Source organism: Puccinia triticina, chromosome 17A (assembly GCF_026914185.1).
Source record: "Puccinia triticina chromosome 17A, complete sequence".
NCBI classification, from domain to species: domain Eukaryota; kingdom Fungi; phylum Basidiomycota; class Pucciniomycetes; order Pucciniales; family Pucciniaceae; genus Puccinia; species Puccinia triticina.
The window spans coordinates 3,927,477-3,948,419 of NC_070574.1; the positions used below are offsets into that span (position 1 = coordinate 3,927,477).

General features: G+C 46.8%; 2 protein-coding genes across 2 annotated transcripts; one reads left to right on the forward strand and one right to left on the reverse strand.

Moving 5' to 3' along the window:
* Nucleotides 1–1,717: 1,717 nt before the first annotated feature.
* On the forward strand, nt 1,718–2,289 carry PtA15_17A381 (uncharacterized protein; the record flags this gene model as incomplete). Its single annotated transcript, XM_053164492.1, has 4 exons — nt 1,718–1,790; nt 1,855–1,934; nt 2,015–2,147; nt 2,225–2,289. The coding sequence occupies 4 exons, from the start codon at nt 1,718–1,720 to the stop codon at nt 2,287–2,289; spliced, it is 351 nt and encodes a 116-aa protein (XP_053028454.1).
* Nucleotides 2,290–4,822: 2,533 nt separating this feature from the next.
* PtA15_17A382 (uncharacterized protein) lies at nt 4,823–5,098 on the reverse strand (the record flags this gene model as incomplete). The annotated part of the gene is made up of 1 exon (XM_053164493.1): nt 4,823–5,098. One exon carries the CDS (start codon nt 5,096–5,098, stop codon nt 4,823–4,825), a length of 276 nt encoding a protein of 91 aa, XP_053028455.1.
* Nucleotides 5,099–20,943: the final 15,845 nt, after the last annotated feature.

Sequence of the window (20,943 nt, forward strand, 5' to 3'; positions counted from 1 at the left end):
AAAATTCCTTTCCATCAGAAAAATTGAGCAATTTCACTATTTAAAACTCAGACATTTGATTAGATGCATGTATGTCCCGTGGGTAGGCCTATTCGCGGACAATTTAGTTCAGGTCTAGTTGGCAAGTTTGTGTGCATGCAGATTGCCAAGGACAAGCCCTTCCCACCGAGCAGCACCAAGCTAATGTGTGCACACTGGCTCACACTTCCTCATTGGCATGTAAATATGTAGTCCTATTTTCAAAAAAGAAATAACCGCGTGACCCCCACAAACCTCTGGCAGCAACCCCCAAGGCGGCCCTTGGTTGGCCTGTGACCCTTCCACGGAGGCCGCAAAGGCGCGCCCGGACGTCAAGTCAGATGAGGCCTTGGGGGGTTGTTTGCCTCTTACTTCTATTTCAGAAGAAGGTGGAAATAAAATCCAATTTTCATAGGATATGCACTATAGCCACCCCCACATTTTCTTTGTCCTTGAATCTTTGCCAAGAATAAAGGAGTAATTGTTTTTTCATGCAAAATATATTCTTATTGGATTGCTCTTTGAAGTAAAGAGGTGTAAATAGAGAATGTCAACCAGTACCTGGCACCTGTGGGCGGGTACCGCCCGCACCCTCCAGGCGGTGCCGGGTGCCCGTTTTTTTGGAAAAAGAGGTGCAGTACCCGGGTACCGCCCCCAAGTACTGCTTTCCCCCGCCGGGTTAATCGGGTAACCCCCGGACCCCCGGACCTTGGCCTGCTCTGAGCTGCCCTCCATGACTGAAAATAGACCGGTCATTGGCCAGGACTGGCCATCAAGGATGGTCCCTGGTGCAATCATTGAGGGGAGTTGTCACTCCCCTTGATGACAAGTGCGTGCTGGTCGTTGGGGGAGCACCCTCAATGACCATGACCAACCTGTTTGATGACCGGAACAGGTTGGTCATTGCTTTTCTGGTCATTGAGAGGTCCTCCCCTCAGTGACCAACCTGTTGCAGTCATTGAGGGTCATCGAGAGGAGTGCTTAATCCACTCAATGACCGGTGATTTGCACTCCCCCTGTGTGCTGGCCGGTCATCGGGGGAGTTTGCATGTTGTACTCCGCTCCGGGACCAGCCTGTGCCGGCCATTGGCACGGCGAAGTCATGGGGTATGTACTTCTGCCCCTCGAACTCTGTTTTCGAGGGGCTGTGTACCCGATCCATGGACTTTTGGCAGGTTGAAAATCCACGGGGGGTGCGCCCCGGGGAGGCGCTCTGCCTAGTTTTTGTATTTCTTTATCATCCTTTTTCTACGTCATGCTGAGGGGTCCAAATACCCCAAGAAAATGGAGGAGGAGCAAGAAAAATCCCCTCTGCCAGCTGGCAGAAAAAAAAAAGGGGACTTTCAAGCTTTTCATGTGCAGTGCGCGAAGCGTTTTGAGCTACCGCGCACTGTGGCCGGGACGTCGAGTGGACGCCCCCTGCAGTGCGCGACGAGTTTTTCGCAGTGCGCGAAGCACATCCGTTTATAAATTCTTTGGTATTTTATTCATCCCGTGCGCGACCAACAGTACCTTATCGATCCAGTAAGTATCCTCACTCCATCACCAGTTGCAAAATACACACCCCGGACATTTCGATTGATTTGGTGGTTACCTCACCCCCAATAGTTTCCCCGTGTCGTTTGCCTGGCCCGAATCTGCAAAAGCCGCCGACTCAGAACTTTTGTTTCCTCTGGCAGAAGACGGTGTGCATGTCAAGATGGATCTTCAGACATCTATTGGCGACACCTGGAAAGAGATGATCAAATTGCTAGACACTGGCAAGGTCAAAGGTAGGAAGCTGTCGTTTTGTAGGTCTCAAATCTGGAGATGATTGATCCTTCTACTTGATTTTAGCGATCGGTGTGAGCAATTTTGAAATTGAACATCTTGAAGCGCTGAACAAAGCTACTGGTGTCGCGCCAACCGTGAACCAAGTGAGTTCCCAAGCCACATTTCCCTACTATGTTGAAGGAGTTCATCCATATATTTTCATTTCTAAAACCCCATCCGTCAGATCGAAAGGCATCCCCTGTGCATTCAAGCCGATTTGGTCAAATACTGCAACTCTAAAAACATTCATGTTACCGCTTACTCGCCTCTGGGTAACAATCTGGTCGGAGAAACAAAGATTGTTGATTATCCTGAAGGTAGCTTCAATCCTTCACATTTTGAATACAAAATACAGCATTATTCATCCGGTTCCGTCCCTTTCCTTACCTATCAGTCAAGGAAGTCGCGGCGAAGCTCTCTAAACTATCAGGCGAGACTGTTGACCTGGCTCAACATTGATTGCATGGGAAGCTGTTGGTGGGATCTCAGTCATCCCTAAATCATAAGTCCACGGTCCCCCTTCTCGAATACCAACTCTCGGAGGCAGAATACAGGGTTGATCCTGTTTAACTGAACCCATGTAAATCAGTGTAACTCCGACGAGGATTGATTCCAACTTCAAGCAAGTCTTCGGATGAAGATTTCAACAAGATCACTGAATTGGGCAAGAACAAAGCCGTTTTAAGCTACCTCCAAATTCTTGTCTTGCAGTTGCTCACATTCATATGCTAACTTGTTTTTCACTCGTGTTCAGGAACGTCAACGTTTTCAACACTGAGGCCGAGAAGTCTTGCGCCCACGGAATTGTTTTGGGAGTCTGAAATCATTGCTGAATTACACGATGTGTCATGTGTACGAATTTGATTGTTTCTGTTCAATTACCCAGCTTGTCCGCTTGATGTAGCCTACTAACTACTACAGTCAAACCTGTCTAAGGGTACCCTTTGGGAGAAGAATTTCGGTATGACTTTAGGCAGGTTATCCCTTAGAGATGGTGGGTGCTTTTGCAGGGCAATCAAGAATACGGGGCAGTCTTTTTCTATGCTGTTAGGCAGATTGTGCGGTTAAAAGGTGCCCTTAGACAGGTTTGACTGTACATACAAATGAATAAAATTCATGACCCTCCCGAGGAATCCAACGACACAGAATGCGCGTTGACCATGTCGCCTGTTTTGCCTGGTGATCGAGCAAGTTTGTTTTTGGGGAAAGAGTTCAAGAGGAAAAGAACCTAGGGCAAAAATGCTCTGACGACAGTGGGATTCGAACCCACGCCCGAAGACCGCCGATTTGCGCCCGCTCGTAATGAGCTGCAGACCTTAAGACGGCGCCTTAGACCACTCGGCCATGTCGCCCTGACAATGCGGGCATTTAGGTGCCGCTTCATTATTACGGCACATCATGACGAATCAGGCTGGCGTGACTGCGGCAGTAGGCGCAGTGACTGCGCATGTAACCCCCGACAAATGTCGCGGCAGGGAGGATCCACAGAGAGATGTCTACCTCCTTGGTCACACTACAGGCATGTAGCTGTCGCTGCGGGATGCAGCGTCACCCTGTCGTTGCAAGCCCGCGTGACTGCGCAAGTAGGCGCAGTAACTGCGGCCGCGACCCCAAATGCAACCTCAGGTGACGCTGCGGGTAGGAATGACACCTATTTGCCCGTAGTGTGACATTGTAGCTGTCCCTTTGCGATTGGGGGTCACCCTCGTTGCAAGCCCGCGTGACTGCGCAAGTAGGCGCAGTCACTGCGGCCGCGACCCCAAATGCAACGTCAGGTGACGCTGCGGGCCGCAACGACACCTATTTGCCCGTAGTGTGACAAGACGCTGCGCGCGGAAGCGACAGCTGTCTGCCTGTAGTGTGATCACTACAAAACCCATTGCCACAGCTAGGAGTGCTGCGGATCCGCTGAAGCGAGGCAACATTATTATGGCCACATCAATTTTAAGAGGGGTTTCATGCTTCATGTTGGGAGGGCGGCCAGGATAGACGGCATCTGACGGCCGAGAAGGTCATGTCAGTGCCACTGCCACCTGGGTCAAGCAGTAGGAATAAGTCCTGAGACAAAATGAGGCTCCCGTGGGAAGATTTTTTTTTCCTTGTGACCCTTGCTGAAATAAATTGGAGGTGCCCAAACTAGGACCTGAAGAGAGTACCTAGATCCATGAGCACACACAAGATGGACTGTTCTTACTTTATTAGTCAGACCGGGGCCAGTCTAGAAGAGCAGGCAAGCATCTGGCTAAGACTAAGCGCGCGTGTGATAGATCACAAATTGGCGCGCCTAGGGGATGAGGAGAGGCTATCAGAGACCGACGTGGTGAGTCCAGGCGGGAAGGGGTGGTTTTTTATGCGCATCCAAAATCTCTTAGTTCTCTGAAATATTTCAGTTTCTGCTAGAACCCAAGAGGAACAAATGTGGCATGTGCTTTTGTCAAGTGGTGCTCGCCGCGCATACCTTTCTCAATTATGTTCACAAACAGGGTTTAAACTGCTGTTTCATGGCCCTGTTGACAAGAGTACTAGGAGACAGTACCAAAATGCAAGAATGAATCTGGATGTTGGACTGCCTTTCTCTCAAAGATAAACAACTGGAACACTGGATAATTGACCCGGTTGCCAATACTTCAAGTGCATTTGGCAAGGGGGCAAAATGAATTGGAAATAGGTTCAAGGTGCAAATTAAGGACTCGAGCTAACTGTGGGTAACGAATGGGGTTGTTGAAACAAGTGGGCAAGGAATGATATTATGAATGTGAATGTGAAACAAATAAAGAGAGAAGCATGGTTTTCCGGGAGGGATCGGCGCGGACGGGAAAAGCTGAGGGGGTAACCAGCTGCACTGCGAATTCGATGGCTAATGGGTAGCCACTGGTCCTAGAGCAATGGGAACTGAGGGAGTGGCTGTTTGCAAGGTTTGGAACGTCGAAACAAGATGAAGTGAACATACCTCCTCAAATTGGGTCTGCGCAGTGGTTTCGAACGAGGTGCCCTAGTAGCTGTAGCAGTTGACAGAGGTGCCGACGTTGAGATTGGCGGCGGCATCGCCTTGGTTGGCACAGCTCAAGTCTGAGCCGGGAAAGCCGCCGCAATTGACTTGGGTCAGAACGTTCGCGTTGATAGCCGCATAGCCCTGGTTGCCGCAGCTGACTTGAGAGCCTTGTTGACCCCAGATGGATGGAGATGGAACCGATGGTACGAGACCATTGAGGTACCAGCCGGAAATAGAGTTCAGGAGAGCGAGAGACAAGGCAGCGGTGGCGGCCATGGTGGAACGCATTACTTCGTTCTGTGTCTCGAAGAACCTGGCCGCCAGAGGCGGCAAGTAGCGTTGCGGCGAAGCCGCCCACTCATCTTGAGGAGCAATTTTGCGGCGAAGCCGCCCACTCAGCTGGAGAAGCAATTTTGCGGCGAAGCCGCGGGGCGAGGTGGAGCTGATGCTCAGCCCCTTGAGGGCTGGTGCCCAAAGCAGTTTGGTACTGAGAGCATTCACATTCGTTCGCTAAGTTTTCGGGTTAAACAAGCCCGGGTTTGTGGGCAGGTTAGCTGACGAGGTTGCCTTCAAGTGGGCAAACGCATTCGTTTGGTCAGTTTCAGGCTAAAGTGCGCTGAAATGAGTCGCAGACCACCCTAGCCTGAGGCTAGATTTCAGGTTAAGGCTCGCTAAATTTAGCTGACCTTAGCCTGAAATCAAACCTGAGGCTTGTTGACCCGGGGTTAGCCCGGACCGATGCGATTGCCGCTCGGGTTAAGTTGCCCAAAATCGTCAACTTAACCCGACGAATGCGAATGCTCTGAAGCTGATGCTCTGGGTTCGGACGCCAATGCGCACAAACAATTTTATGTGGGTAGGAGGGCTTACACTGATGCGCTACAGCCTTAGCAGACCGGGTGAAATTCATGGCAAACACAAGAGCCCTATTCAAGCAAATCAGAAAACACGCAGCTGCTGTTTCCCGGTCCTCCCACAGGAATGGTAACATGAGGTCATCTTCCATGAAGCCATGCCACAATCAACAATGGGAAGTTGTGTTATCCGTAACAAAAATTAACGGATAATGTAACTGAATTGGTGCCGTTATCGTTGCGCTAACAGCAGCGTTGTTTTAGTTACGTTATTTTTTGTCTTTTTTTCCGGTTTAATAGACCCGTTACGTTATCCCCCGCAATCTGAGGAGGATAACGTGCGGATAACACGGTTTTTTTGGCAATTTTACAGTGCTTTTAGGCCAGATAACGCGGTTAGCGCGTTATTGGCGTTATTTTTTGCGGCATCAAGGCGGAAAGTCCCCTCCGTTACGTTATCCAAACAAGCGCAGGAACGTTTCACCAGATAACAATAACGCGTTATCTGGTAACGGTGGGAAGTTACGTTACAGAAATCCCGCTGGATAACGTAACATAAGTAACTTCCCATTGTTGCCACGATCAGCCCCAGGACTCCCAATCTGGGTAGTGACCGCGAGTCCGCTCATCTGCTCGCACTTAGTCACGGGCTGCCAATCTCAGCCCGGCGCTTTTCCACAAAGGAAACACACACACCACCTTATGAGGAATATCATTCACGAAGCGTCTGACACCACGTAGTTTCAACTGTCCCTAGCCAGAGAGCTGGGATGAGCCCATACATTATAGATACCAGCCCTCAGAGCCGAGCAACCAAGCATGATTCTTCACTGGGGTGACGGTGCATACAACAGCTTAGCAGATAAAATCCTGCTTGGCAAGCAGGTGCTGGGTAGCTGCTCTCTGGAAAGGTGTCCTCAACGGCAAGAACATCGCCGAGGAGGAGGCTGCTCTGGTGAGCAGGTCTTTTCACTGCTTGCTGGGGAGGAATCTTTGTTGGAATCATCCCCGGCAAGCGGATCCCCACTCACCCGGGAAGATTCCTCATGTCCGAGGACCTTGCACCTGCTTGCTGAGAAATCTTCTTCAACAAGCAGGTACAAGTCATGGGGGGAATGGAACAAAATCCATCCTGCCAAGTACAAAGGTGTACCTGTTTGGAAAGCCCCCCCCAGAAAGCAGTTACCATTTTTAACTGCTTGGAGGAATCTTCCTTGGAATCATGCGCCAGCGGAACAATCCCCAAGTAATATGTACATGTACCCACTTGCCCAAGATGATTCCCAGACCTTGGCAAGCAGGTGTAATTTTTATGCCCAAGAGGAAGCCTTCCAGGCAAGCAGGGGAATCCATCACAAGGTCCTGCAACATTTCACGTCAAAGGTATCAACAGGTTTGAAGCAAGTAAAAGACACACAAAAATGATGGGCCAGGTATATTTTCCCACTGTCAATAAAGGCCAGAAATATTACCTTTGTCTGCTACTGTTACACTGACAAGGTATCACTAGCTTCACAGACATGGACACAATCAACAGAGGGACCTATTACACTTACTGGAAAACAGCAGAGGTCCTCAGACTTGAATTGCTGCCAATGCTGGCACAAAACCGCAGGCTGGCAGACAGGCAAAGCCCTACATCATTTTTTCTGCATCCTACTTATCCACAGCCCACTCTCAAACCCTCAAGAATTGTTCAACCACATTTCTGTTGAGCTCTTGGATGACCTTCTGCACCAACTCCAAACGGTCCACCGGGTCAAAAACCCCTCAGATCAACTTCACATCTTGCTCTGCTACCACCTACTGGCAAGGAAGCCTCAGAAGAGTGGAAAAACTCTTGCCGGTTGGACTCCATACCCCCGCTGCTGGGGAGGGGCAATTATTGAAAACACTATGCATGAAGAAGATCTCCAGTGAGGGGAGTGTGCATACCTATTCCAAAAAATGTGACAAACCCTGAACCATAAAAAACGGATCATTGTTGACTTAGCTGTGCATTTGGCGGAAGCAAATGCTGCCAGCATGCTATATGTGGATGAGCCCGGTGGGTGTGGCAAAACCTACACAATGAATACTGTTATCCATTCCCTGAAAGCCATGCACATCCCCGCAGTAGTGGTTTCATCCTCAGATGCTGCTTCCCTAATGTCAGTCAATGGTGCCACTGCCCACTCCCGGCTCAAATTTCCAATAGTAATCCACTCAACCAGCACCTTCATGTTTGCCCTTTGGCCTCAATGCGCTGAGGTATTGAAAGAGGCAGGCGTGATCATATGAGACAAGGTTTCAATGCAACATGACATGCTGTTGAGGTGGTTGCAGACCGCTTTCTTCAAGATCTTATGCAAGGCGGCCAAACTTTTGGTGGCAAGTTAGTCATATTTGGGAGGGGGGGATTTCCAACAGATGCTCTTGGTTGTGCGCAATGGGACTATCTTTGACCTGGAGGCAGCCTTCATGGTCACCTCATCTCTATGGGCCCATGTTATCAATTTCTCCTTGACCAAGAACTTGAGGCTGAGTGGTGGTTCAGAATCTGCACTGACAGAGCTGATTGCTTCATTCTACTGCTGGCTACTTACCATTGGAAACAGTACTAGGCAGCACAAATATCATACCCCCCAGACACTGGACTTTGGAGACGTATATGCAAGCCTGACTGAGACAGCTGTTCCCAATCATGTTATAACCACCATGTACCCCAGTTCACCTCTGCACTCCCGAGATTGAGCCACCAACGTCAAATATTACGGCTCACGTGTGATTTTGGTGTTGCTCAACCATCAATGATGTTTGTTCCCGGCACCTGCCCGGGAGATTTGTTGAGTTCCTCTCAATTGACGCCATGGCCACCAATATAAATGGGATCAATGAAGAGGAAGCAGTGACAGAAGAAGTCCCCCACATCACCAGGAAAAAAAATTATCACTTGCCTACAAGTGACATGAAATATTAAAAAGGCCCCTTTTTACTTTGCTGTGTTACCTGCAGACAAGTGATCATTGTTTTTTTCCTGGTGTATGTTCTTGATCCCCAGCCTGCCAGAATCAACCCTCCAAATCAAGCTTGCCATTCCCATAATCCTGCTCTGCAACCTTGACCTGGGAGCAGGAACAGACTATTGATAGATAAGATTGCCCCTGGTGGGCTCAAGTGCACCATACTTACCAGATTGCATGTCAGCTCTACGTGCACCATCACCAAGATCAAACTTATCCACAAAGCTAATGCCTCTAATGGTGTATTTTTCAGTTGGTTCCAATTCCCAGTTGCAATAGCATTTGCGCTCACAATCAACAAGTCCCAGGGCCAATCACTTGCGCAAAGTTCATGGTGTACCTCCCATACTCTGTTTTCAGCCATGGCTAACTGTATGTTGCCCTCTCCCAGGTAACATCCATCATGGCTCTCTCAATAGGGATTGTCACACAGTCAACACAGCCCAATTCCAAAATCAATGTTTTTAACCTTGATGTGATCAGGAGGCGCACAACTCACCCAGCACAAGCTTGAGTGAACCAGAGATCAGGATTCTTTGCACATGTATATATAATATGGGCCTTCAATGCTATGTTATATGATTTATTTCTTTGGGGGCCCAAGGCCTGGAGCCAAATTGACCCCAGTTGCTCTCATCCATACACCACGGGTGCAGTTGGATGGCGGGCAGACGTCCGGCCCAACGTTGGCCACCCCCTCTCCGCCCCTGCAGTAAAACGTTGCACAGCGGACGTTGGGAAGGTCGGGCTGCCCCTGACAGCAGCTAGGCCACAAATCCTACCCGGACGTTGGGCTTCAAGCTGGGATTACCCAGACGTTGGCCGCGGGGCCCAGGGTCATGATGAGATCCAAGCAGCAAAAATTGTCTATTGGGAGGGTCGATCCGGCAACCACACCATGGATCCAAGGATTGGTCGCTCATGCCTGTACAATTGCTTACAACCGCTGCACACCGCCAGCAAACGGCTGACGTAATCTGGATTTTGTAGCGCTGACAAAATCCAAACTCAATTGAAAACTCGCGCCCCGGGTGTGTTGTCACCTGTTGTGGATTTTGTCACCTGCCATTCTCAGTGACATGTGCAAGAGGAAAGCACGACTCCCTCAATGGCCGGTGCTAACCGGTCATCAAGGGGACACACACACCTCCCTTGATGGCCCATCTGTACCGGCCATCAAGAGGAACACCCTACATTATCTCGTTGGCCGGTCAGTACCAGCCACCAGCCAGCAAGAGTAAGGCACTGTTTGCACTCTTGATGGCCGCTACTGACCTGCCTTCAAAAGGTGACACATATACCCCTTGGTCGCCTGTCAGTACACCGGCCATCAAGACGAAAACACTAAACTCTTGATGGCCTGTACTGGCCGGCCATCAAGAGCAAAACTCTTTTCTCAATGTGTATACACATCACCCTTGATGGCCCGTCAGTACTGGCCATCGAGAGGAACATAATACACTCTCAATGGCTTGGACTGATTGGCCATCGAGAGGACATACACACCCCACTCAATGGCCCGTCAGTACCGGCCATCAAGAAGAATATACTACACTCTTGATGGCCTGCGCTGACTGGCCATCAAGAGTGCAGCGCTTTGCTCTTGATGACCAGTTGGTTCAATGTGCAAGGTGTGTATGTCCTCTCGATGGCTAATCATTTCAGGCCATCAAGAGTGTATTATGTTCCTCTCAATGGCCGGTACTGATGGGCCATCAAGGGTGATGTGTATACACATTGAGAAAAGAGTTTTGCTCTTGATGGCCGGCCAGTACGGGCCATCAAGAGTTTAGTGTTTTCGTCTTGATGGCCGGTGTACTGACAGGCCACTGAGGGGTATATGTGTCACCTTTTGATGGCCGGTCAGTAGCGGCCATCAAGAAAGCAAACAGTGCCTTACTCTTGCTGGCCGGTACTTACCAGCCAACAAGATAATGTAGGGTGTTCCTCTTGATGGCCGGTACAGATGGGCCATCAAGGGAGGTGTGTGTGTCCCCTCGATGACAGGTTAGCACCGGCCATCGAGGGAGTCGTGCTTTCCTCTTGCACCTGCCACTGAGAATGGCAGGTGACGAAATCCACAACAGGTGACAACACACCCGGGGCGCGGGTTTGAATTGGAATCTGGATTACGTCAGCGCGAGGAAATCCGGATTACGTCACCTGTTTGCTGGCAGTGGCAGTAACAACAATGTTGATATCAGTGTTCACCTTAGTCAAAATCATATACCGCCCTCTGTACTTATCATGACAAGCAAACATTGTGAAGTCCAACAATTTTTTTTCTTTTTTTTTTTCTCTTCTATGTACGATCCGCGATCACGCTTGGCAGATCCTGCTGGTGGTCTCAGGAAACTCACTTTTTCAAGGGAGTTTCTGAACTTGGGCCAACGGACAGGTTGACTAGTCCGGTGACTTGTTGGGAAGGTCGGCTCATTTCCGGGGGCAGCCAACCTGTTGACAACCTCGAGGGCGAGCCGGCCATGCTGACCCACCGGGAAGATGGGTTGGCCGGACCTATCAGACAAGCCGACCATGCTGCCTTGCGGGTTGGCACGGTCGGACAAGGTCGGCCTGCCCTCCCTGTCGGGAGGAACAGCCGACGGGTGGTCGAGCAGGGTTGGGCCGACCCGAAGGGCTGTTTGACGTCCTGCCAGGACGGCCCGACCCAGATCTGACGGGAGGGTCCGCCCGCCGCGCGACTCACTTTACAAGTGGAGCCGTGGTGTAGCTTTCGTACCATATAAACGACCTCCAGGATTTAAATGTTACTATTTTTTTCAAGAAACCCATGGAACCAATAGATGTGGAGTGTTAGCTTACGACAAAACTCAGGGACCAGTTAAGAGAGAAGGGAAAGATTATGTCCTACCAAATAAATCAATTATTCCTTGGGATACAAAAAGGCCGGTAAAAGAGGAAGTAGATAAATTCAATAAATCTAGAGTTTCGGCGGTGGTTTCAACATCTTTTGGTGAATTGGAGGAATGCGAGGAAGAAGAAAGGGCGACTTGCGACGTGGATATTGGGAAACAAACACGATCGGAAATGGAGCCGGAAAATTCGACCGAAGGAAAGCGTAGTCGAGGTGGGAAGGATGCGGTGATGGATATTGATGCTGAAGATTTAATTGAGAAAGCAACGGCACTCAAACCTATTAAAATTCAGCCGAAGCCAAAAGCTAGCCAGTCTAAAGTCAGATTTGACGAACCCGAGCGTGAAGATAGCGGAAAGGAGAAACCGGTAAAGAAAACTTACCTCAAAAAACCTTTAGCTAAAGAATTTCCTGGATTAGAGGAAGAAACCGCTAAGAAAATGTTACTTGAAGGAAAAATGACTTTAAGTTATGGCAAGCTATTTGCTATTTCTAATGGGCTAGTGGATGTCTTTAAAAAGAAGACCTCAAATTGTTGAGTTCCCGCCGAAGAATCTGCTTCAGTAAATCAATTGGAAATGGAGGACAAATAATTAGATGCACTTACAAAGCATTATTCATGTCCTCTGGGGTTCATTAAGTTAAATATTGGAGGGGAGGATCGTGAAGCGTTATTAGATACCGGTTCTATGGTGAATTGGATTCCTGAACATCTAGCGCAAGAATTGGGATTATTTATTACCAAAAGACCTATGAATTTTAAAGGAATAGGTGGTCATCACACAGAAATTATTGGAATCTCAGAAGGAATCAAGGTTATAATAGGAAAGCTCACCTGACCTGTTCATTTCTGGGTAGCACGAGGGTGTTATTGTCAGCCTTAGAGTCATCACAGCTGACCTAAAAGCTGCCTGTTCTACCTTTGTTACATATAAATTACTTTATATCTTTTTCATCTTAAGAGATAACCTTGTTTTGACTTCATATTCTGTTTCCTCATGCAATTTTAACCCTAGTTACAACTTATCAATTCCTTGTAACTATACTCCTTCCCTGAGTTACTGAGTTATAGCGCCCTTGCGCAGTTGTGACGTGTCAGCGCTACCAGGCGCGCCAAACCACATGTACATATGTAAATTACATAAGCAAACTGTGAAAATTTTCGTAGTCAGGATCCCCCTTGCCTGAGGCGGATCTACAGACTTCAGCACACCAGAACCACCACCCAGATAACCCCAGGATCACCACCAAAGAGCCTACTCTACTCCCAGTATACCTACCGTCACAGGCGCCTAGGATATTGACAGTAAGTAACCTCTTTCACTGAACCTTGATTATCTCAGAGGTACAACTCTGTGTCTTGCTTGATCTGCCTTTTCTTCTTGCTTTGCCTCCTCCTTGATCACAGGGCTGTCCCTCCAATTCTACAGGCCTTTGCCTCTATCTTGATCACAGGGCTGTCCCTTCAATTCTACAGGCCTTTGCCTCTATCTTGATCACAGGGCTGTCCCTTATAATCACTTGGCCTTTGCCTCAAAATCTAGGTTGCAGGGCTGTCCCTCAGGTTTCCCATTAAGAACCTTGACTGTCCAGAGAGAAGTCTAAAAAACTGTGGCTGGATTAAACTTATCTAATCCAGATACCCTCCTGAGAGGAAGCTGTAGCACTTCTAGCACAGATTAGCAGCACTCTTCTGAAGAGTAGCATTGCCAGTGGACGTGCATTCCCACTAGAATAACCTAGTACTTCTCTTCTATCTTATCCTGCTTGGTTTCTTTCTCTTTCTTTCTCTTTTTCTCTTACAGTTGTATTTTCTTTATCCCAAGAAATCAAACTGTTGTCCCCCATTTCTTGTGTCCTGCTGTCACTATAGAGACTCAGGCTCACAATTGGGGGCCTCATCGGGAAAATTACTCACCTTTTCATAATTCTAGACTGCTATAAAGCCAAAGGACTGATCATCCTGACTAAATCAAACAAAAAACTCTTAAAATTCGAAAAAATCACTTAAAAATTTTTCTACATATCCTACTAACGCTGAAATTCTCCCAAAATTATCTAAAATTGCTTTTATATTGATAAATTTCCTAACTGAACCCTTGAAAAAAATTTTTACGCCTTGTGTACTCGTGAAAGTGCAGAATTGCGACTCCTCCGTGCCGCTATTCACCCCTTCGTCGGACTTATCCTCCCCAGAACCCTCCATATCTTCGAATCAAGAGGAGATAGAGAAAAACGGAGTACGCTCAAAAGATTCTCCTGCTTCTCATCTACAATTACCGCAGTTGACCGTAAAAAAATTCTTGACGGCGCAGAATAGCGCAGACGAAGAAAACTACGACAACAAAATAGTAGCAAATCCTTGTAACGGAAATTTGATTAGTAGCACCGCGTGGACTCCTATTGCTACCGCAAAAGCGCCGAAAACTCGTCGAAAAAGGACCGTAGCTCCTGTTAACATAGCCGAGTGGACCTCTAATTCCTCTGCGAAGCCAAGCGCGAAAGAAAACAAGAAAAAATCGTCTTCTACTACTAGGAAAAGCAAAAGGATTTCCGCTAAATCCAGATCTTCAGGTATTTAACCTTAAACAACCCTTAATCCTCCTTTTTACCGCTTAATTACCCTCTTTTCTTACATATAATCATCATGCCTCCTCACCTTAGAAATGGCCGAGACCTCTCCGAAGAGCTCCGCCACCGGTACCGCCTTAGCCCAGCCGCCGAAGAACGGCTTCGAAGGGCTAGAAGCAGCCTTGCCGGAACTGCAAGAGGATTTCCTCAAGCTCCCGGAAGAGGAGCCGCTCCCCCCAGATACCGGGATCCCTCCGGCCCTATACCAGCCGAGGGAAACTTCCATAGCCCTAGCGTCGAGCAGATCCACGCCGGTTCCGCGACCTATCGACAGGGAACAGATAGACTTGACGGTGAACCTTCCTCCGACGAGTCAACCGCCCTCCCAGCCTATCAACCCAGAGGGCATGAGATCCACGGCGCCGCCCAATCTAGCCCTCCTTCCGTACACTCAGAGCCCTCGACGGGAGGAGTCCTCCGGTCCCATGGACCTTATCCCGGAAGAGGAAGAGCTCTCCAGCCTCATCAGCATGTTCAACGAACAGTTCGACCTATTTGTCCGCGCCAGGGAGGCGCAGAACACGTTAACCATGAGGCGCCTCCTCTCCCAAGCAGCTATGACGCAGGAAATGATAATAGAATTGGTTGGGAGGAAAGACGGTATCCGTCTCTGTCAAGAATGGATACCCAGAGACGAGCTACACAACCTGGAAGTTTCTCTAATGAACCAGAACAACGGCCTAGGTCCGCAGAACTCCACGGCGCAAGTATCCCGGCCTCATTCGCAGCTAGCTTTAGTGCCGCACGCCAGCCAACAACCCATTCTAGCGACGCCAACGCCAGAACCCACGGGTTCTCAGCTACGAGCTATAGCGCAGGAGTTCCAGGGTCCTATCCCCTCCAACCAGGCTCAGTTTCAACAGCAGCCTCAATCCCAGCCGCGCCTAGAGAGCCAACACTATCAAGGAACTCCCTTGCCGCCGCCGCCACCGCCGCAGACGCTCCAAGTGAGGCCGCCACCAGCTTCTATACCGCGGGAGGTGGTTCAATTATTCCGCCCCAGCCCGCATCTTCAAACTGGCAGCTACAATCCACCCCATTATCCGCAAATGCCGCAAGAATTCGCAGGCCACAACCCCCCTCCTCCTCAAAACAACTGGAGAGGATCAGGGAGGAACTGGAGACGCCCTCAGGACGACACTCAGAGAGTTCTAGAAATAGGAGAATACCTGATGAGAGCCACACGAGGAGTGAGGAGAGGCTATGGACGAGGGAGAGCCAGAGGGAGAGGCCCTTATTAGATGAATCTTTACCTAAAAGTTCCTTAAGTAGTGATTCACCACTAGGCCTCAGTTTAGACATTGATAATCTCTCTGATCCTTCAAATAGAGAATTTTTTCTCAATAATCTTAACTCTGAAATGTCTAGAAATGGTCCTTTGTTTCTAGAAGAAAAATTACAAGTCTTGTTCTCAAAATTTCTCTCTGAATTATCTGGTACAGTTGAAACCATTCCTGGTACCCTTCTTGAATCTTGTGTCAGCAATTTTAAAGATGTCCTGAATCATTCCATTCTTGATCTATTTAAAAATGAATTCATCCCCTTTTTGCTTGATCAAATCCTGAACAACATAGGTGAAAGTACCAGAGAGAAGTCCACAGTGAATAACAATGTGTTAGAACAACTGAAGAAACACATAGATGATAAGTTTGAGACTGTTCAAGATTTGATTCTGGTAAATGAATCACAATGTCATTCTAACATGGATACAATTGGCCAAAATCTGAAAGATTTTGAAGAGAAAGTGAGCAACAATCTTACTTCCATTGGTAATCAGATCAATGACCTTCATGCCAATGAGCACAACAGATTTGAACAATCTAAGAGAAGATTCAGTGACATATCTTCTGTAGTAAACACTGTGAGCTCAAAGCTGGATTCAGTGTTAATACCAGATGACAGAGACCATCCCCCTCATCTCTTATACAATAATCCCTTCCAGAATGTCCACCATGAGCAACAACATGAACACAGACCACCTCCTCCTGTTCCTACTCCTGAACCCCAGAGACCACCAAGAGATAGCTTTCCTAAACCTGCTAGCAATACTCCTGACGCTAAGACCCAAGAGGAATTCCCCTACATTGATCATGGAGCAATAGACTTTGAAATGAGGAAAGAACTGTGGAAAAGTATCCCCAAAAATGGAGACTGGGAGAAATTCTCTGGAGAATTGCCTTACAATCATGAGCTTTGGATTAAAAATACTGATATCCTAGTCAGAGACTACTTGATGCTGGATAACATGATAATCAGTAGATTAACAATCTTGTTAACTGACACTGCAAGGAATTGGTACCTAGGCATTAGAGATGAATATGGAAACAAATCTTGGGCTTGGTGGAAGAATGCCATCAGAAATAAGTTTGGCACTGAGAACTGGAAATGGAAAATGCAACAAGAGTTTGAGAATGATCACTTCACCTATGATGGGAGGAAAATCCACAAATGGTTTGGTAATCAGAGAGAAAGACTGAAAGCTTATCAACCTGAACTCAATCAGTATCTTATTTGTGAGAAAATCTTAAAGCAGTGCCCTCCAAACCTTGAGCATGCTATTAAAAGCAGATACAAAAGAGATGCCACTGAAATGAGTTTTGAAGATATGGTTATAATTGCTGAAGAGGTCATAGACAGAGTCATGAAAAGGAACAAGCCTGTGACAAACAATTATAACACTCCAAACAGATCCCAATGGAGAAGCAATCCTGCCCCTGAGAAAACTGATAAGCCAACTGACTCCTCTACCAAAAAGAATCCTGTCTCTGCCCCTGAGAAAGAAAAACTTATATGCCATTTCTGTAAACAAACTGGCCACTTCTCCAGGGAATGCCCTAAGAAGAAGAACAGGATCAATAATGTAGGAATGGATGATGATGATGATCCCAAGAGTGACAATGGAGAAGATCAAGGTGAACCACATAAATCTGAATCAGAACTAGATGAAGAAGAAGAGAATCATAGAACCAATCACATGATTCTTGCCATGGACAATGGAAATGGTGCCAATTATGATCCCTTAGTTGATTTTGACTTTGGAGCACATGCTGTAGAGTGTGAAATAAACCAAGATTTCTCCATTGCTGAAATTCAAGCTGAAACTCATCAACCTCAGACCTGGGACAAATCCTGTCAGTCTTCCCACATAGAAGATGCTAGACTGATGAAATGTAAGCCTGATAGAGGAAAAGCTCATCTTACTGGAAAAGCAAATCTTACTACTGTCCTCATTGAATCCAGAGAACAATCATGTCTTCTTGATAGTGGAGCCTCTTGCTCAATCATCAGCAACAAACTGCTAGATTCTATATTACCAGAATGGGAAAATAAGCTCATGCCAATTAACCATGCTAAATTTCACAGCTGTAGTGACCAATTACAGCCCATGGGCATAATAGAAATGGCTTTGATTTTTCCTCACACTAAAGGTTCCATTAGAATTCTAGCAGAATTTGTAGTCATGAGAAATGCAAGAATTAACTATCTTATCCTTGGAAATGATTACATGTCTCTTTATGGCTTTGACATCACAAACAGCAAAGAGAGATTCTTTACCATTGGGAATGAGAACAAGAGGAAGAAATTCAGCTTTAAGTCTCATCATCTGGAGAAAATGAGCCCTTCCAATGAAATTTCTGCTGTAAAGAAGTCCCATCCTCAACTGCAGAAATTTATTATAGAAGAACTCTGTGAAGCCAAGTTCAGTGATAAGTTGACTATTGAGCAAAAAGAGAAGCTGTTTGAAGTCCTCTACAATAACAACTTTGCCTTCTCCAACACCAACCAGCCCCTTGGTGCCATTAAAGGTCATGAAGTTCATATCAAGCTGACAACTGAGAGACCCTATCCTCCTCTCCTCAGAAGACCTCCTTATCCTGCCAGCCCCAAAAGCAGAGAAGCTCTTGAGCAACACATTGAAGAGCTAGTAAACCTGAATGTTCTAAGGAAAGTTGGTCATAATGAAGTAGTTGAGATCACTACTCCTGTAATCATTGCCTGGCACAATGGAAAGTCCAGAATGGTAGGAGACTTCAGAGCTTTGAATTCCTACACTGCTTCAGACAGATACCCCATTCCTAAGATCTGTGAGACTCTGAACAACCTGGCCAAAGCTAAATATCTGACTAGCATGGATGTACTCAAAGGTTTTCACCAGAATGTCATTGCAGAAGATTCCAGACATCTACTCAGGATTATCATGCACAAAGGAATCTATGAGTACCTGAGAATGCCCTTTGGGATCAAAAATGCCCCCTCTCATTTCCAGAGAATGATGGACATTGAATTCAGAAAGGAAATTGATGAGAAGTGGGTCATTATCTACATTGATGATATCATCATTATGTCAAACACCTGGGAGGAACACCTCAGTAGGATAGACAGGATCCTGAAAGTTGTCATTAACATGAACATGAAAATCTCCTTGAAGAAGTGTAACTTTGGATTTGATCAGATCAAAGCTCTAGGCCATCTTGTGTCTGGTATTGCCATAGGAATAGACCAGAATAAAGTAGCTGCTGTCCTCCAAAAGCCTGTGCCTAGTAGTAGGAAAGAAATGCAATCATTTCTTGGTTTTGCTGGTTACTACAGACAACACATTGAGAAGTTTGCAGAGATAGCAAAACCTCTGACTGAACTGACAAGGATTGATGTCATATATGAGATGACTCATCATAGAATAGTAGCCTACAACTTGTTAAAAGAGAAACTGACCACAGCTCCATTGCTACTGTTTCCTGACTGGGCCCATCCCTTCACACTATATGTAGATGCTAGCATGACTGGTCTAGGTGCTGCTTTACATCAAGTCCAAGTCATTGAGGGAGTGAGAAAAGAAGGACCCATTGTTTTCATATCCAGACAACTGAAGAACAGTGAAACAAGATATGGTGCTAGTCAACTTGAATGCTTATGTCTGGTTTGGGCCCTGGAAAAACTCCATTACTACTTAGATGGCAGTGTCTTTCATGTTGTAACAGACTGCACAGCTTTGAGATCACTGCTGAACATGAAGACTCCCAACAGACATATGCTCAGGTGGCAGATTGCTATTCAGGAATACAGAGGCAATATGAACATAATCCACAGAGATGGGAATATTCACAAGAATGCTGATGGACTGAGCAGGTGGGCTTTACCAAATGATCCTAGCAACCCTGCTTATGACCCAGAAGACAAGGATGATGATAGATTCCCCATCATGGGCATACATGTCTCTACTTTCAAGAATGAGTTCTTTGACTCAGTGAGAGAAGGCTACAAGCAGGACAAGAACACTACCATATTGTCTGAACTTTTGTTGAAAGATGCTAAAGATGCCCAGCTAAAAAATTCCTTACAAGATCCTTGGAGAAAGCTATATGATGAAGGAAGATTCTCTATATTTGATGGCCTCATCTACTTCAGAGAGAAACACAACTCTGTCCTAGTCCTAGCTGACAAAGAAAGTATCAACACCATCTTGCATGAATGCCATGACAGTGTCTACTCTGGCCATCTTTCTGAAGATAGGACTTTAGAAAAAGTAGCTGATACTGCTTGGTGGGATAACTGGAGACAAGACACTAGTGAATACTGCTCTTCCTGTGATAGATGCCAGAAAGCAAATAAAGCCACAGGCAAAAGATTTGGACTGCTCATGAAAATTGAGGAACCTTCAAAACCATGGGATGTTATTAACATGGATTGGGTAACTTCCTTGTCCCCTGGAGGAGCTGCTAGTTTCAATGCTTGTCTGGTAATAGTGGACAGATACTCTAAGACCCCTATATTTGTACCCTGCTTCAAGGATGACTCTGCCATGGACACTGCCATTCTGTTTTGGAACAGAGTAATGCCTAGGACTGGCATCCCCAGAATCATCATCTCTGATAGAGACCCTAAGTTCACATCTGAATTCTGGACTGGTTTACATAGTATGTTAGGAACAAAACTCTCTTTCTCCACTGCTTACCACCCTCAAACTGATGGATTAGCTGAAAGGATGATTCAAACACTTGAAGATATGATCAGGAGGTTTTGTGCATATGGTCTAGAATTCAAAGACAATGATGGTTACACTCATGATTGGGTTTCACTTCTACCAATCCTTGAGCTAGCATATTGCACCAGCATACATTCAACCACTGGAAAACCTCCTGCCATCCTGGAAAAAGGCTGGATCCCAAACCTTCCCAGGAATTTCTTGAAGCAAGACTCTGTAGACATTCATCCTACTGCTCTTGCCTATGGAAAGATCTTTGAGAAAGCTAGAAAACATGCTGAGCAATGCATAACAGAAGCTACATCTTACAACAAAGAGAGATGGGACAAGAGTCACAAAGAACCATCTTTTAAAGTTGGTGATAAAGTCCTAATATCCACAGCAAACTTCAACAACCTGTCTGGCCCTAAGAAGATGAGAGACTCCTTCACTGGACCATTCCTTGTAAAAGCTTTACATGGGAAGAATGCTGTAGAAGTGATACTGACTGAAGAGTTTAGCAGGAAACATCCCACATTTCCTGTCAGCTTGGTGAAACCATACAAAGACCCCAATCCAGAAAAGTTCCCTTTGAGACAGAAAGTCAAAGTTGTCATTCCCCCCATGGATAAGACCCCTCAGAGTAAAGTCATACAAAAGATTCTCAGAGACAAGAGATTGAGAGTGGAAAACAGAGATGTTATGATGTACTTAGCTAGATACAAAGGTATGAGTGCTGATCATGATGAATGGCTCCTTGAGAAAGACATCCCAGACTCTGCTATCCTTCTCAGGAA